This window comes from Muscardinus avellanarius (genome assembly GCF_963383645.1).
Source record: "Muscardinus avellanarius genome assembly, chromosome: 7".
NCBI lineage: Eukaryota > Metazoa > Chordata > Mammalia > Rodentia > Gliridae > Muscardinus > Muscardinus avellanarius.
In genome coordinates this window covers 1,662,501-1,680,978 of record NC_137793.1, presented here as the reverse complement: position 1 = coordinate 1,680,978, position 18,478 = coordinate 1,662,501, and the positions used below count along the sequence as shown (strand labels likewise).

At 52.2% G+C, this 18,478-nt stretch overlaps 1 protein-coding gene across 1 annotated transcript; it reads right to left on the bottom strand.

Annotated features, from left to right (window-relative positions):
* Positions 1-8,225: 8,225 nt before the first annotated feature.
* Positions 8,226-13,521, bottom strand: CDKN2AIPNL (CDKN2A interacting protein N-terminal like; the record flags this gene model as incomplete). The annotated part of the gene is made up of 3 exons (XM_080699490.1): positions 8,226-8,300; positions 12,922-13,021; positions 13,283-13,521. 3 exons carry the CDS (start codon positions 13,519-13,521, stop codon positions 8,289-8,291), a joined length of 351 nt encoding a protein of 116 aa, XP_080555616.1. The 3' UTR covers positions 8,226-8,288.
* Between the last annotated feature and the right edge of the window lie 4,957 nt (positions 13,522-18,478).

The window sequence follows — 18,478 nt, the reverse complement described above, 5'->3', positions numbered from 1 at the left end:
CAAGCTCGTGTCTTGATTGATGTACTTTTATTGCATGGTGTGACTAAGTTATTGCTGCGTACATTTGTAATATATCCTGTTTGTATTTTTTTCCAAGTGTATAGTGTTGGTGTGGAGTTTTCATGACAGAATATACACATTTTGTAAATCTGTACTTTTTTCAAATATTGAATGCCTTATTTTTGAATTCTTTAGATTTTTAAATTGGAGAAAAGCACTTAAAGTTTTTATATATGACTATTACATGTAAAGCTGTTAATACACACCTTCAGTGCGAGAGGCTCGTCACTTTTCCTCATCTGAGTAGGAGGTCAGTCTCCAGCTCCATCAGCTGATGTTTCACGTCAGTTCACAAGGACATACTTCTGTTTTATCAAGAAAGTCTCCAAATTTGATTCTGAATGCCACGTACAGTCTCCAGCGTCGTTTGAGCGTGCCTCCGCTGGTCTTGCTCACGGATCGCAGGCCTGCTGGCCTGGCTGTGTCCGCGTCTTCAGGCCACGTGCTCGGCTCTCCATCGTCACGGACTGTTCCCGTGGACTTCTGTGAATCCACGGCGGCAGGACTCCTGCAGCTTGCTCTGCTCATGGCAGTCCTTTAAGAGGTCTTTGATTAATGAGGAAAGTAAAACCATTAGCGTTTACCAAAAATTCCTGCCCGGTCTTAGGATGGAATGTCTGCATTAGTTTGAGCGAAGCAAATGTTTGGAAGGAATCTTGGTGTGAGTTAAGAATTTGAAAACTACCTTTTAATGCAATTGCCTCTCTGTTTATTTTGAAAATGTAACACCAGGGCCTGCTGAGTTGCTTTTTCTTGTGGAGATTTTTTTATCTCCTAAGTTGTCTCTCCTAAGTTGTACTGCATCTTAGCTTACTGGATAAATTAAACTCACAGTATTGTAGAAAGCTAATACAAAGCTATCCTCTGCCTTCTCATAGTACAGAAAATGGAAAATATACAAGTAAATTCTGTTGGACCGCCTGTGCAGTCTCTGGTGATTAAGACAGCTGTTTGAGTGACCCCGAACCTTGCTTGCTGCGTCCACCCCTGCCTGCTAGAGTGAGCGAACTCCACTTTACTCTTGGAAGATGGGTTCCAGGGCGGCGGCCCCTGCAGCTTCCTGCACAGCGAGTTCAGCGCCGGGACTGGCGAGCGCTGGCGCTCCTGCAGAGGCCGCCGGCGGGCGTGGGGCAAACCATAACGGTGTTAGGGCTCCTGGTACAAATGGGAGTTCGCTTGCTGGGATCATACAAAAGATGCTTTATTTAAGCGAGGCTCTTTGCAACTCAGGGAGACCCTGTTTCAAAAATAAAGAATAAGGCCAAGCGTGGTGGCACACACTTGCAATCCCAGCATTCAGGAGGCTGAGACAGGAGGGTCTCAGTTTTTGGACAGCCTCAGCTACTACTTAGGCCCCTTGCAACTCAGGGAGACCCTGTATCAAAACAAAGAATAAAAAAGAAGGGCTGGGGGTGTAGCCCAGAGCTAGAATGACCCTGAGGATCCCCAGTAATGCTAAATAAATAAACTAGAGAATAAAAATTAGGGTTGGGTGGTATAGCTCAGAGATAGGATGCCCCTGGGTTCTACCCCCAGTACTACAAAAAAAAAAAAAATAGAGTTGGGGATGTAGCTTGGAGGTAGAATACCTCTGGGTTCCATTCCCAGTACCACAAAATAAGTCCTATTAAATGTGTGATGCTCTGTAGTCTAGCTCCAAATCCTAGGTGTCTAGTCAGTGGCTCCTGACTGAACAGGAGGAGCTGCTGAGCGCCGGCCTCGTTTCATCAAATGCCATTTGCGTCCTGCGTTAGTAACCACTCTTAGCCTTCATCTGTTTTTCCTTGTCCAGTGTGAACCTGGAGCATTTCAAAGACTGTGAGAGTATAAGGGATTAGGTTCCTGGCGCGATGGTGCACGCCCGTAATCAGTACTTGTGAGGCTTAGACAAGAGGATCGCGGGTTCGAAATCAGCCTCAGCAACTTAGACCCTATTTCCAAATAAATAAAATAGGTCAGGGGGTGTGGCCTGGAGGTAGAGGCCCTGGGTCCACCCACAGTACTGCCCAGGGGACAGGTCTTGCCGGGAGACGGTGAGCTGTGCGCCGTTCCCAAGGCCTCCCCGCGTGCTTACCCCTTCAAGGCTCCGGCGCCCGGCCTTTGACTTCAGCCTCGGACCGATTCTGGTTCTCTGCTTGAGCAAGTGTGAGTGCAGAGTGCCACTTTTAAAGTGTCAGTAAGTTGTATACACGTATGAGACAGCAAGAAGCTGGAGCCGAGCGCTGAGGTGCGTGCTGCTGGATTCGCAGGCCGCTGAAACGCGCTCCACTGGCAGTAGTGCTTCGAGCAGAGACGCCGTGCAAGCGCGCCGCCTCAAGCCCGGGCTCGTGTGACTCCATTTCGCCAAAGCGCCCCGGCTCGTGTGACTCCATTTCGAGCCGCGGGCTGGGCGGGAGGTGCCAGCTTGCAGAAGCGGGACCAGGTCCAGAGAAGCCGAGTGCCCGGCTCAAGGTGAGCCAGCTGGAAGCGCTGCTGCGGGCTGGCCCTGGGCTGACCTGACCAGCAGCTGCACCGCCCCTGCGGGTTCCCAGGGCTTTATTCTACTTTTCAGTGTTCTCCTCAGCACAAATACTCATCCCACTTTGTGGAAATATTTCACTTGCAAAAGATAAATACTTCAGTTGATCGCACCCAAGCCGGTATCTATCCAATGACGAGGTTTTCTTGAGACATTTTCCACCTTTTTGGTTTTGCAGTGTGAACGCATGTGGCTCTAGGAGCACTTTCTGCTCTATGATTCAAAGAACTGACTTGCCAATAAACCACAATTTCAGCCGGGCGTGGTGGCGCGCTTGTCATCCCAGCACTCGAGGCTGAGACAGGAGGATCGCAGTTAGAGGCCAGCCTCAGCTACTTAGTGAGGCCTCTGCAGCTCAGTGAGACCCTGTTTCAAAATAAAGAATAAAAAACAGGGCAGGGAGTGTAGCTCGGAGGTCAAATGACCCTGGGTTCCATCCCCAGACCCGCAATAGATAAATAAATAAATAATAAAGCACAATTCCCCTCCCCAACAAAATGGTCCCGTTCATGTCCGTTAGGAAGTGATGTGAACTTTCACGTAGGGAGTGGTCAGAAGCAAGCTGTGAGAGGCTCTGCAGTTACTAGCGGCCTCTTGTGCTCAGTAAACAAGGTACCTGCCTACCTAGTGTATCCAGAGTGCGTGTGCGTGTGCGTGTGCGTGTGTGTGCTGGTAGAAACTAAACTCCGCCTCATGCTAAGCAAGCTTTCTACTAATGAGCTACACCTCCAGACTCATTTAGTCCTTTTGTGTGTGTGAAACAGGATTGAACCTAGGGCTGCAAGTTTGCTGGGCAAGCCGCTCTCCACCCCCAGCCTTTTCTTACTTTGATTTGGGGATAGAGCCTCACTAAATTGTTCAGTCCTCCTGTCTCAGATCCCTGGGCAGCTGGGTTACAGGTGTGAGGTCCTGTATCCTAGTTAGTCCTCTTTAAAGATGTTCGCCGGGCGTGGTGGGCATGCTTGTCATCCCCGCGCTTGGGAGGCAGAGACAGGAGGATCGCGGTTCGTGGCCAGCCTCAGCTACTTAGTGAGGCCCTCTGCAACTCAGTGAGACCGTTTCAAAATAAAGAATAAAAATAGGACTGGGGCGTAGCTCCTAGGTAGAATGCCCCTGGGCTCCATCCTCAGTACAGAAACAAACAAAAAACCCTAGAATCCAGCTAAGAGCGGGGCACATCTACAGTTCCAGTTACTCAGGAGGCTGAGGCAGGGACGCAAGCTCAAGGCCAGCCTGGGCAACACAGATGTTGGCACACAACTGAGTGGGGATGGGAGCACCTGACAGAAACGAAGGACCAAAGGGAAACGGAAGCTGCTTTCCCGTGGCCCGGCTGCACGCACAGGCCTATGCAGGCCTAAAGGCCACAGCTCTGCCCTCTGGGGGCACCTGACATAGCAGCTCTGGGTTGTTATAAAGATAGAAACAAAGGTAACTTGGTTAAAAAAAAAAAAAAAAAAAAAGTAAAGGAAGCTTGAGCCATAGCTTACCACCCGAGATGCTGAAAACAGCTGGTTCCAGGGACTGTGATGAGCCAGTCGTGGGACCAGGCTGGGTGGTGTTTGCTGTGTGTGGGGTGCTGGGGTGGAACGCGGGGTGCTCTGCTCCTGCACCACACCCTCAGCCCTCTATCTTTCATTCTGAAAAGGGGCCTCACTAAGTTGGGTTCCTGGTGTGCACCACCTGCCCAGGCTAGTGTCCTTACAGGACCCGCTCCTGGACAGGTCTGCCCGCACGTACCCAGCGCCGACCACAGCACACACACAGGCTGCATAGGACCGAGCCCAGGCTCAGGACACTGTGGGGCGGCCTGTAGCAGCCGGGCCTCTGCCAAGATTTGCCACCTGGCAGCCCACACCTGTAATCCCTGCACCTGGGGCACTGAGACAGGAGGATGGCAGGTTCCAAGGCAGTATGCCTGGAAAATTAGGGAGATCATTTCAAAATAATAAAGCTGGGCGTGTGGCGCACACTTGTAATCCCAGCACTCGGGAGGCTGAGACAGGAGGATTGTGGTTCACGGGCAGCCTCAGCTGCTTAGTGAGGCCCTCTGCAACTCAGCGAGACCCTGTTTCAAAAATTAAAAAATAGAGCTAGGGGTATAGCTCAGAGGTACAATGCCCCTGGGTTCCATCCCCAGGACCACAAAAATAAGTAAATAAATAAATAGTGCTGAGGGTGCAGCACAAAGGTGGCGTGCCTAATGTACTCCCCAGCCCCAGACACAAAAGCAACTGCGACCTGGCGGCCTCGTCTGCAGGCCCCTCCAGACGCCGCGCTCACTGAGCATCTCACAGGCCGCCCCGCAGGATGGATCAGCCGCGCGCTGGCTTAGGAGACCCTGTTTCCAAATAAAATGTAAAAATAGGTCTGGGAGTGTAGCCCGGAGGTAGAAGGGCTTCCAGGAACCCCAGTACCACCAAATAAATAAATAAATAAATAAATAAATAAATAAATAAGAAGGGCTGGGAGTGTGGTTCAGAAGGTGGTGCCCTGGGTTCACCTCCCAGTCCCACAAAAATTAAAGAAGACCCCATGGTGGCGCACGTTTGTAATCCCAGTGCTTGGGAGGCTGAGACAAGAGGATCGCGCAGGTTCAAAGCCAGCCTAAGGTCTCGGCGGCAGAGAGCTGCCCGCTGGTGCGGTTACACACCACAGGCCAGCTGGGCGGGGCTTGGGTTTCCTCGGCGCCCTCGAAGCATTTCCGTACTGCGGTTCTAAACCCTGACAGCAAGGCGGGCAGGGCCTCCGGCAGCAGCTGAGACAGCCCGCACGCCGTGACGTGGCGAGCGGGAGACCCCTCTCCCGGGCAGCAAGCCTCTGGCCCATGGGGACGGCCAGCGCACCTCGCTCCAGGAAGGCAAAGGCCAGGCCACGCACTCCCAGGTTTCTGAAAGAGATTCCCGGGGCGGCCGCGTCACCCTGGCCCTCGCTTGCTCCTCACAGCCCAGGCCACCAGCAAGGCCTCTCCCTGGCAGTCCTTCCATGAACACAGTGCTTCCCAAGGCCAGGGCGGGCTGTGGGCACGGGCACGGGCTGGCGGCTCCGGGGCCAGCTGGACCTCCAAGGAAGCCACAAACCTGCCTTTCTTGGCTTTCTTTCCCAGAAATGCTTCAAGAATGCAATTCTAACATCCTACTTAATTTTATCAGTGAGAGCTGCAAAGTAATACAAGGTAAGAAGAAAAACAGGCAGCTTAAGCTGAGCAAGGAGAGGACCCATTAGAAAACCTAGAGAAGTCCTCAAAGGTGAACTGAAGGAGGGGTGCCTCCGTGGCACAGCAGCTGCAGAGCATGCATGAGGCCTAGGTCTGACTCCCAGCACCGTAACAAACGACAGTGGGAGGAAATCACTCCACAGCTTACACTTTCCTCATACAGTGGAAAAGCTGGCATTTTATTGGGTCTAATAACATATACAGAGAATAAAATTCTGGGGCTATGGCATAGCTCAGTGGAAGAATGCCCGCTGCCTAGCAGGCACAAGGCCCTGGGATTGATCTCCAACACCACAAATAAATAAATATAAGTAAACAATAAAAAAGGAAATGAAATCCATGAGAAACCTATGAAAAATGCACTTTAGAGGTGAATAATCAAACCCACATATCCCATTTTTATAACTTGGGTTGTTTTTATGGGGTTTTTTTTTTTTTTTGGTCCTGGGGTGGAACCCGGGGGCTTTTCTACCTCCGGGCTATACCCCCAGACCTATTTTATACTTTATTTGGAAACAGGGTCTCACTGAGTTGCTGCGAGCCTCACCAAGTAGCTGAGGCTGGCTTTGAGCCTGTGCGATCCTCCTGTCTCAGCCTCCCAAGCGCAGGGATTACAAGCGTGCGCCACCACGCCTGGCTGCAACTTTTTTTTTTTTTTTTTATGGTTAAGCCAGCGCGGCTGGCTTAGAACCTGCGCGATCCTTTTGTCTCTGCCTCCCAAGCACGGGGATTACAAGCGTGTGCTACCATGCCCGGCTTAACTTGGCTTTTATTTATTATTTTATTTATTTATTTATTTTGGTGGTACTGGGGTTCCTGGAAGCCCTTCTATCTCCGGGCTACACTCCCAGACCTATTTTATATTTTTTATTTGGAAACAGGGTCTCTTAAGCCAGCGAGTCTGGCTCCGAACCAGCGTGATCCTCCTGTCTCCGCCTCCCAAGTGCGGGGATTACAAGCGTGCGCCACCATGCCCGGCTGTAACTTGATTTTTTAAATTTCACAAATTTGTACAAATGCTGGGCATGGTGGCGCACACTTGTAATCCCAGTACTTGGGAGGCTAAGACAGGAAGATCTAGGTTTGCGACCAACCTCAGCTACTTAATGAGGCCCTCCGCAGCTTAGTGAGACCCTATTTCAAATAAAAAATAAAAAGCTGGGCGTGGTGGGCATGCTTGGAATCCCAGCATTTGGGGCGCTGAGACAGGAGGATCTGGGTTCCGGCAGCCTCAGCTACTTAGTGAGGCCTCTGCACCTCAGGGAGACCCTGTTTCAATATAAAGAATAAAACAGGGTTGGGGTGTCACTTGGCAGTCGAATGCCCCTGGGTTCTATCCCCAGTGCCCCCCCCCCAAAAGCACAAATGACCAGAATATAAAAGCCAGGCTGCAGCCAGGGAGAAGGGCTAAAGCTCCCGAGCAGGTGGCCAGCCCACTGTGCGGCCCCACCACACCCTGCAGCGGGTGGGCAAGGGGCGCCCAAGGTCCAGCCAGAGCCCACCTCCCCGAGGCCCACCCCAAGACACGGCCCATCGAGGTGCGATGCCGGCCTTGGCTACGGCCACCAGCAAGACTGTCCCGCCTCGGCCAGACTCGGTGCTCTGCGACACCTCTGCTGCTCGTGCCTCCCGGCGACAGAGGCAGGCCTGCTGTCTACACCACAGTGCCTGCCTGCGACCAAGGAGCCTGCGTGGCGCGCCCATGCACCAGACGGGAAGGGGCACAGAACAGACACATGGGCTAAATGGGACCCGTAAGCCCAGCGCAGAGCCAGGCAGGGCCACACTGCACGTGCTGCTGACACGGGCCGCAGGCCCGCAGGCCCAGACACCGGCCAACGGCCGCGGGGCTGGGCCGCCAGTGCTCCGTCCAGGAACCGCATCTACTCCTTCCTTGTCTGCAGCGCAGGGATGGGTCAGGGCCCTGGGGGCTGGCCGAGGCTCTGCACAGAGCCGCCCTCAGCTGGATCTTAAAGCCAGACGCTGCTGTAAGCGGCCCCTCCCCAAGAGCTGGCTCCCGGGGACCTCGGGCCTAGTGTATAGTTCTCACTTCCTACAAAAGGTAAATACCTTTGGCGGCGGGGTGTGAGTCTGGCATACAATTCACATAAAAATAAGGAAATAAAGGACCTAGTTTGCCTCAGTAGGAAAAAAAAGGCCAAAATCCAGAATCACACTTAAGGTACACTATGAAAAAATCGAAACCATAAAATTCATTACCTGCTATTTTTACATCAACATAAAAAAGCACATTTTAAACAAAGTTTGGCTTGTATGATGTTGGTGACACCATCGTAAGAGTGCAAGATGTATAAATACATAAATATCCAGGCATACTTTCACAGCGACAGCTACTGGAAGGAAGGGACCTGGACGACGTCGCTCTGGACAGACTCCTCTCATCCAACCGCAGCCACCGGGTCAAGAGCTGCGCCACGTCCTCCTCAGCCTCCTCCAAGCCTGCGGCCCGGCTGGAAGCGCCAATCTCCGGCCCTAGCTGTGATTCTGGGAAGAAAGAAAAGGTCATGCAACCGCGCCGTCCAGCAAACCAAATTCCTCTTCTTAAAATAGGCAGTGATATATTTATGTACTATCCAGATGGTAAGTCTACTCAGAAATTATTAGTATTTTACTACATGCAAAAAATTTAGCAAAACGCTGACCACACCATCCGTGTGGAAGCCAAAATCTAATTTCTTGTCTCATCACTTGTGACCTATAAATGTTCACAATCTGAAGCGAGAACAGAAATACTTAAAAAGAGCCGGGCGTGGTGGCGCACGCTTGTAATCCCCGCGCTTGGGAGGCTGAGACAGGAGGAACGCACGGGTTCGAAGCCAGCCTCAGCTACTTAGTGAGGCTCTCCGCAACTTAGTGAGACCCTGTTTCCAAATAAAATAGAAAAAAAGGTCTGGGAGTATAGCCTGGAGGTAGAAAGCCTCTGGGTTCCACCCCTAGTGCCACAAAAAAATAAAAAAATAGAAATACTTAAAAAGCACCTCTTTCTGCCGCGCTCCCCAGCAAAAGCTTCTAAAGCAGGGCCGCAAACACGACTGGTCTAGGCTAGAAGCAGCCAGAGTTGGGAAGCGATGCACAGCACCACGCAGCCAGCGCGATCCGGAGACACCACGGCCCTATCATTTCTGCAGTTCGCACTATTAGAACTGCAAACGCACGTCCGCACACAGCGCTGAACAGAAGCACACACATTCTTTCTGAGTGCTCTAGCACCTTGGTAAATTTAAACTTGGCTTTAGACAACTTTTGAGCAGGGTGTGAAGAAATCGCTTTGGCTGACACCTTGCGTTTGAATGGGATTCCTTAACACTGAGCGATGCGAGTGAATCAACCTCAGGACCTTTTCAGTAATCAGAGACTTCAAGGTATGACCTATTTTCTAGTTGATCCAGACACACTTTTTTTTTTTTTTTTTTTTAAGGGTCTGGGAATGGAACCCAGGGGCATTCTACCTCTGAGCTACACCCCCTGCCCTATTTTTTATTCTTTGTTTAGAAACAGGGTCTCACTAAGTTACGGAGGGCCTAAGTAGCTGAGGCTGTCCATGAACTGTGATCATCCTGTCTCAGCCTCCTGAACGCGGGAATTACAAGCGTGCACCACTACACCTGGCAGTCACACTTTATTTTTTTGGGAGTGGTACTGGGGTTCCTGGAAGCCCTTCTACCTCCGGGCTACACTCTCAGCCCCATTTTATATTTTTATTTGGAAATGGTCTCGTAAGCCAGCGCGGCTGGCTTCAAACCTATGTGATCCTACTGTCTCCACCTCCCAAGCGCGGGGATTACAAGCGTGCGCCACCACGCCCCAACTTTTTTTTTTTTTATGATACTGGAGGTAGAACTCAGAGGCTTTCTACCTCCAGGCTATACTCATAGACCTATTTTTTATATTTTATTTGGAAACGGTCTCACTAAGTTGCTGAGAACCTCACTAAATAGCTGAGGCTGGCTTTGAACCTGTGCTATCCTCCTGTTTCAGCCTCCCAAGTGTGGGGATTACAAATGTGTGCCACCATGCCCAGCCACAGTTTTTAAGAGATTAAAAAAGTCAGGTACTTGTAACTTGTATTTGAGAGGCTGAGACAGGAGGATCACAGGCTTGAGACCAGCCTCAGTAACTCAAGTAACAGTAAAATCGTGTAGTTCAATTGTAGAATGCTCCTGAGTTCAAACTCCAGTACAAAAACAAAAAACAAACAAACAAAAAGACTTCAAGCAGGACACAGGGCCTCACATTTATAATCCCAGTTACTTGGGAGTCTGAGATAGGAGGATTGCAGGTTCGAGGCCAGCCTCAGTAACTTACCAAAATCCTGTTTCAAAATAACAAGAGCCGGGTGTTGTGGCACGCTTGTAATCCCTGTGCTTGGGAGGCGGAGACAGGAGGATCGTACAGGTTCGAAGCTAGCCGTGCTGTCTTAAGAGACTGGTTCCAATTTTTAAAAAAGTATAAAATAGGTCTGGGAGTGTAGCCCGGAAGTAGAAGGGTTTCCAGGAACCCCAGTACACCCCAAAAAAAATAAATAAATAAATAAATAAATTACAAGATAAGAAGGGCTGGGGGTGTAGCTCAAGGGTGAAACACCTCTGAGTTCAACCCCCAGTAATACACACACAGACCCACACACTTCACAAAAGCAAAATATAAGGATGGTAGAAAGTGGCCGCCACACACCTCGCAGGCTCCGCCCAGGCGCCTCCCGCGGGTGCTCAGGGCACAAGCCCACCCTGAGGCCTCCGCCCTGAACACTTGCTGTGCAGGAGAGTGCAAACGGCAAGACCCCTCCCAGCGCTGACATCCAGGCGCCCATCACTGTGCACTCTTCACACCAGCCCTGGAGAACATCTGGGACACGCCGAACCTCTTTATTCTCCTCCCAGGATCTACCTCCCAAATGTCACGGTCTGCTCTGAGCTCTTTAATAGTCCAGCCGGGCTGAAAGGGTGCAGCGACTCCTCAGAAAACACCGAGACAGAGAAGTAGTGATGTTGGGGGTGCTGGAGCACACTGGGACCCCAGTACTTGGGAGGCTGAGACAGGAGGATTGCAGAAAAGGAGGAGGGTAGAAAAGGGAAAGAAAGACAGATCTGAAGGAAAGACAGCAGATCTCTTGGGAACAGAAAGCAAGGAAAGAGGCTGCCTCAAGCAGCCAGGAAGCGAAGGGTCACCACTGCCCTTCCTGCCCCCAGGTGCGATTGGGAGCTTTCTCGCTCCTGACTGAGCCCCAAGAACCTCACCATTCTGGGGCACCCAAAGAATTTTTCTTTTAATTTGTGGTACTGGGGCTGGAACCCAGGAGCATTCTACCTCCAACCTATACCCCCAGCCCTATTTTTTATTCTTTATTTTGAAATAGGGTCTCACTGAGTTGCAAAGGGCCTCACTAAGTAGCTGAGGCTGTCAACGAACTGCAATCCTCCGGTCTCAGTCTCCCGAATGCTGGGATTACAAGCGTGTGCTTATTCTTTATTTTGAAACAGGGTCTTGCTAAGTTGCAGAGGGCCTCTCTATGTAGTGAGGCTAGCCACAAACCTGCAATCCTGTGTGAGCCTGCCAAGTAGTGGGATTATAAGCATGCATCACCACACCCGGATACTACTTTTATCGCTTTTGTAGGTAGTTTTTGAGTACCTTTTTTGGGGGCAGGCTTATACTAGGTTTTACTTTTGTAAGGACTAAAACAGGCACCACGAAAGCCTCATCTGCTCTAAAAGATGCCTGTGTGGGTACCAAACAAGCTTTAGGGGTAAGGGAGGAATTAATTCTGGTGCCTGAGGACACTTGGATAAAGAGGCAGATGCACGTGTGGAGAGAGATCAGGACAAGCAGTAGCCAAGACGCCCAGCCACCCCGTGGGTCTCACACTCACCAGGGCCCAGACAGTTTCTAGGGGAGAGCTCACCGCGCAGAAGCCCCAGCCTCAGATCACACCGAGCCCCGTGGGCCAGGGCCAACTGTGGAGTCTGGACTTTACTTCAGCCGCCTTCCTCAACAAGGCAAAGAGCCCACGCAAGACCGGTCAGCCCTTCACCTGCTGCGACGGGCGATGAGGTAACTTGTTACCAACAAGATCTTCTACCAAGTGGGAAACGTTGGCACTCTAGCCAACAGTTTCTTTAAAGTCATCAAAAAGCTCAGCGTGGTAGCACACACTGTAATCCCAGTACTTGGAAGGCTGAGGCAGGAGGATCACAGATTCACAGCCAGCCTCAGCAACTTAGTGACATTCTGTTTCAAACTAAAAAAAAACAAAACCAGTCTGGGAGTGTAGCTCAGAGGTAGAACACCCCTAGGTTCAATCCCCAGCCCTAAAAACAAAACAAGACAAAACAAAAAACAAGCAAAGAAATTAAACAGTGTTCCTAGACAAACCAAAGAGGCTAAGTTTGTGTGTTACTCCACCAATAAGGCATAATTTACCATCCTGTGCTGTTAGGTAGTTCTGCAAATATTTATACCAACCTCAGGGAAATAAAACCGAAAGGACTTAGATCTGGGGCATAGTAAACAATAACATCCAGTGACACAATATATTCCATGCCTGGTGCAGTGGCCCACGCCTATAATCCCAGTAATTGGGAGGCTGTCTCAACAAGAGGATGGCAGGTTCAAGGCCAGCTTTGGCAAATTAGCAGGACCGTTTCAAAACAAATAAAAACCGGGCATGGTGGGGCAGGCCTGCAATCCCAGTACTTGGGAAGCTGAAACAGAAGGATCTCAGGTTTTCTTCCACCCTCAGCCCTCCACAACTTAGTGAGACCCTGTTTTGAAATAAATTAAATATGGCTGGGAGTGTAGCTCAAAAGTAGAGCATCCCTACGTTGAATCCTCAGTATCTCTAACTCTCCTCTCTCTTTTTCTCACTCTCACACACAGAGAAAAAAAATTTAAATAAATAAAAAGGTTTGGAGGTGTAGTTCATCCATAGAATGCCCTGGGTTCAGTCCCCAGTACCAAAATGTGTGTGTGTGTGTGTGTGTGTGTGTGCGCGCGCGCGTGTGTGTAGCTATATACACATTAAAACGTGTTAAATGTATACACTCCAGCACCATCACGCAGGGCCCCTCGGCCCTCACTGACCAAATGCAGGCGGCCATCCCTGTACCTTTTTCATTAGCTCACTCCTCGTGGTGAAGCGCGGCAGGTCTTCCACTTCGATCCCGTCGGCCATTCCCATCACCTTGTCCAGAAGGTCTTTATTGTAACTGCACAATAAAAAGCAGCGCGGTGAAGCCGGGCGTGGTGGGCGCGCCGTCATCCAGCACTCGGGAGGCTGAGACCGGCGGATGGCGGTTCGCGGACAGACAGCCTCGGCTACTTAGGCCCCCTGCAGCTCAGTGGGACCCGGTTTCAAAATAAAGGCTAAGAAATAGGGCAGGGGCGCAGCTCGGAGGTAGAACGCCCCTGGGCTCCATCCCCAGCGCCTCCCTCCCGAAACAAAGCCTGGGAGAGCCGGGCCGGCGCACCTGCAGCCCAGGAAGAGGTGGTTGGCCCACACCATGGAGAGCGACAGCAGCTGGTCCAGGCGGCCGCCGCCGTCGGGCGGGTCGCGGTAGTCGGGCAGGTGGCGCAGGATGAACTCCATGCGGGCCTTCCACTGCTTCTCGCTCTCGGAGTACGAGCGGAACTGCTCGGCGAAGTCGGCGGCCTGCCGCACCCCGGAGACCAGCTCCTCCACCGCGGCCGCCGCCTCGCCGCCCACCATGGCGCGCTCCGCCGCCTTCCCGGCGTGCCCCGCGCCAGCGCCAGCGCCGCGGCTAGAGCGGCCCGCGCGACTGCTCCGGAGGACCGCGCTGGAGCGCCCTCGCGGCTAGAGCGGCCCGCGCGACTGCTCCGGAGGACTGCGCTGGAGCGGCCCGCGCGGCTAGAGCGGCCCGCGCGACTGCTCCGGAGGACTGCGCTGGAGCGCCCTCGCGCGGCGCGGCGGCCCCTCGCACCTGCGGCGGCGCCCTGCCCGGCGGCTGATGCTATGGCCCCTTTGGCCCCGGGGCTCCCCAGGCGCCGCCTCCGCGGAGCGAGCCCCGAGGCCTGGCCGCAGAGGCAGGCCTTCATCTGGGTCTTGTGCTGTCGCTGCCTGGAGGCTCTCTCGGAGGGTCCCAAGGTCCTCGCCACCCACCCGGTCGAACTGCCGGCCGTCGTGAGTCGCGGTCCTTGGCGCAGCGGCCGGGCGCTCGCCGAGGTGCTGGGGACGCGGTGCCAGCCCTGCCCCGAGCAGCCGCACCCGCTCCTCTCGTGCGGGAGGCAGGCATCAGGGGCACAGTTGCTCCAGCAAGTGGACATTGTCAACGCTGACAAGTATTGATAACAAGCCCAGAGTGCTAGGGGCCTGGATCCGCAGGGAGCCCGCGCGGTCCTGATGCCGGGCTGGAGCTGAAGAGGGAGCCCCAGTCGGCTTCGGGAGGGGAGCAGCCATGCCACAGGGCTGGGCTGGGAAGAGAACAAGATAGTGGGCAGGGGAGGGGAGCCAAGAGGTGCAGCTGCAGAGGCCAGGAGGCCAGCAGGCCCGGGGGAGATCCGGCGAGGAAGGGGAGCCACTGAAGGACGCGCACCTGGGATCCAGAAGACTGCTGCGGCCGGAATGGATGCGTGCAGAGAGGGTGGCAGGGGCCTGAGGTGTACAGCTGGCATGACTCAGCCGTCCGTTATAGGACGGTGAAAACACCCAGAGACACAGGAGCTTTCTTCTAAGTGGGGACCCCCATCCCCCGAAGCGTTCAACTTCAGTGATACGGGAATTCTTTCTGTAACTGGAAAATTCCTTGAGCCTCCACCAGCCTTGAAAGATTATTGTTCTAATAGGCTTCTCCACTGACATATCTTGAATGGGGGGGGGGCGGGGCCTGGTCCTAGAATCTAGGGTCTAGGGAAGGTTCCCTCAGTGAGCAGGGCTGCTTCTTCTGGGGGGTCCCAGGACCTCCAGCAGGCAGAACACCAATCCAGGATGGAAATCCAGGGCCCTCTGAGCCCCAGCACACGCTCCACCACATCCCAGTTGGCACGCTCCACATCCCAGTTGGCACGCTCCACTCGGGCGGGGGAGGGAGCAAGTGTTTAAGCCGAGCCTGCAGTAGGGCAGGCTGTGATCCCGGTGCTCCGGGAGGATCGGCAGTTCAAAGTCAGTGCTCCAGACAAGCTCTGAAAGGACCTGTATTTCTTAGTGGCCCTGGATGCGTCAGAGAGGAGGGGGGAAAGGCTGTTTCCCCCCAACACGTGACAACACTGGTCCACAATAGCTAAATGAATGAGAGAAGTGATTTTATTCTTGCCCATTCTGTCTCAAAAAACCTGAAGATGAAGGTACATTAAAAATATATATATTAACAGCCAGGCATGGTGGCGTACGCTTGTAATCCCAGCATTTGGGAGGCTGAGACAGGAGGGTCACAGGCTTGAGGCCAGCCTCAGCAACTTAACAAGACCCTGTTTCAAAATACAAAATAGAAAGGCTGGGGGGGAGGAGAGCTTGGAGGTACAGGTCCCTGTACCCTCCTCCCCAAAAGTTGATGGATGGAGCCGGCTTCCTGGTTCCATGGAGGTCAGCGTCCCATGCTGGATCTCCAAGCATTGCAGAAATGCCTGGGTTCTGGACAGGGCATCCCTCAGAATACACGCAGGGCCGGTTCTCAGACCCTTGTCTGACACCGGGCAGTGTTTGGATGGAACCTCCGCACGCCTTCCCATGCACTTCAAAGTTTTTCTAGATTACTTGTAATACCTACTGCAATATAACTGTCCTGCAAATCGTGCCATAGAGATTGTTTAGGGGGTACCGGCAACAAACCAAATGTGGTTCTTCTGTGAACGTCTTCAGTCTGTGGTGGGCTGGCCAACGGACACCCGGGCTGCAGCGGCCAGCCTCTCCCACACCACAGGGCTTCTAAAATTATACGCAAAACTCTTTTTAGTCCACTTATGTTAATTGACTCAAATTAACATCACCAGGCAAGGGAATTACATTCCCCAAAGGCCTGCCACCTCTCCGCACCCCACCCGGCCTAGTAAGGTGCTTCCTTCCCCCTTACCCAAGTTTGTCTGTGAAGGCCCGATTTATATTCACGTAGGATGCCACTTCCTGTATCCAAACAGACGGACGTGTTAGGCTGTCGGGAAAATGTTGGCTTTCCCGTTCAAATGTTAGTTTTCCTATGGAATTAGACAAGTCTCCTCTCCCAGGAACCTTCAACGTGGTCTCCACCTACACAGGTTGGCATCGGCTTCTGCTTTCCTGGGCGGACGCTCGGTGTTGAGACCACAGGAAGTCAGACGCCTGTGCTGCTCTGCACCCCCAGGCCCTACCGGAGCTCCGGCTGAGCGCCTTGTTTTAAACAGGCATGGAACTGGAGTGTTCACAGGACGGAGAGGGGAACAGAAGACCAGCTGCGGGCAGAGCACGGGGTAGGTTAAGACAGGCCCTAGGACCTCAGCCAGGGGCTTCTACCTCTGACCTACACCCCCAACCCAGCTTTTGTGTGTGTGTGTTGTGTGGTACTGGGGCTCCTGGAAGCCCTTCTACCTCCAGGCTACACTCCCAGACCTTTTTATACTTTTTAAATTTAGAAACAGGGTCTTTTAAGCCAGCATGGCTGGCTTCGAACTTGTGCGATCCTCCTGTCTCCACCTCCCAAGTGTGGGGATTACTAGCATGCGCCACCACACCCGGCTATTTTTTATTCTTTATTTTGAAACCGGGTCTCACTGAGTTGCAGAGGGCCTCGCTAAGTAGCTGAGGCTGTCCGCGAACCGCGATCCTCGGTCTCAGCCTCCCGAAGGCTGGGATGACAAACTGTGCGCCACCACGCCTGCTTGATGGCTCACTCTGTTGTGTTTGAAGGCAAGCACGCGGCCCACACCAGGAAGCTCTAGAAAGCTAGATTTTTTTTTTCCTGGTGCTTGGGCTTGAACCCAGGAGTGCTCTATCACTGAGATTAAACCCACAACCCTATTTTTTATTTTGAGACACAATCTTACTAAGTAACTGCCCAGACTGGCCTCGAACTTGTGATCATTCTCCCTCAGCCTCCCAAGTAGCTGGAATTATAGGCGTGCGTGCACTGCTGAGCCCAGCTTCGGATGTCATCTTTAAGTTGGACAACTTTAACTAGAGCTGTCTAAAAAATATAACATCCACTGTGATTTATTGTGAGGAAATGAGCTTTCTAACCTTTGGGAGGGTTCAAATAAGATGGTCATTTCACAGTTCACGAGCAATTTGTGATTAAACTCGATACAGATATTCTACAATTGAAAAGAAAATTAAAAATGAAGCCAGCCGAGCCAGGCGTGGTGGTGCACGCTTGGAACCCAGTACTTGGGAGGCGGAGACAGGAGGAACCAGGTTCTCGGCCAGCCTCAGCTACTTAGTGAGGCCTCTGCAACTTAGTGAGACCGTGTTTCAAAGTTAAGAATAAAAAATAAGGCTGGGGGCCGGGTGTGGTGGCGCACGCTTGTAATCCCCGCACTTGGGAGGCGGAGACAGGAGAATCGCACAGGTTCGAAGCCAGCCTCAGCTACTCAGTGAGGCTCTCAGTAACTTGGTGAGACCGTTTCCAAAAATAGGTCTGGGAGTATAGCCCGGAGGTAGAAAGCCTCTGGGTTCCACCCCCAGTACCACCAAAAAATAAATAAATAAATAAGGCTGGGGATGTAACTCAGAGGTAGAATGCCCCTAGGTACCATTCCCATTACTGAAAAAAAAAAAAATGAAGCCAGGTGTGGCCATGCACCTGTAATCCCAGTTCTTGGGAGGCTGAGACAGGAGGATCACAGGTTCACAGTCAGCCTCAGCAACTTAGTGAGGCTGAGGCAGAAGGATCACCTGAGTGCGGGAGCTGGAGACAAGCCGAGGCAGCAGGAAAAAATAAAAGCCATAGTCATCTGTTCCTAGAAAGCCCTGAGGTTTTTTTGTTTGTTTTTTGTGGTGCTGGGGATGGAACCCAGAGGCATTCTACCTTAGCATTATACCCCCAGCCTAATTTTATTTCTTATTTGGAAACAAGGTTTTACTAGGGGGCTGAGAGTCTCACTACTTGCTGAGGCTGGCCTTCAACATGCGACCCTCCCATCTCAGCCTCCCAAGTCCTTGGGATTACAGGCAAGTGCCATCTGAAAATGTTTTAACAAACTCTGTTTTGGAACCACTGGTTTTGTAGGATATGACCGTGCAGTTGATTATCTTTAAACCAGTCAGTTTCTGAAACCGTGTCTACTGACTGCCTCTGACATCTGCTCACCAAAGCAGTGATGCATGTCAAAAAAAAAAAAAAAATGCTGGAGAGCTGGGTGAGGTGGTGCATGCCTATAATCCAGTACTTGGAGGCTAAGGCAGGAGGATCGCAAGTTGAAGGCCAGCCTCAGCAACTCAGTGAGACCCTGTCTCAAAATGAAAAGTTAAAAAAGGGCTGGGGTGTAGCTCCGAGGTAGAGTGCCGCCGGGTTCAATTCTTAGTATCACCAAAAAAAAGCTTTCTCTTTGTGATCTGCTGTGTATGTGTGTGTGCCTGTGGTCCCGGGGAATTAAACCCAGAGGTGAGCTACCTCTGAGCGACACTGCCAGCCCTATTTTCTTTTTTATTTGGAAACAGGGTCTCACTGTGTTGCTGAGGCTGCCCCGTGAACCTGCGGTCCTCCTGTCTCAGCCTCCCCGGCACTGGGAGCGCAGGCGAG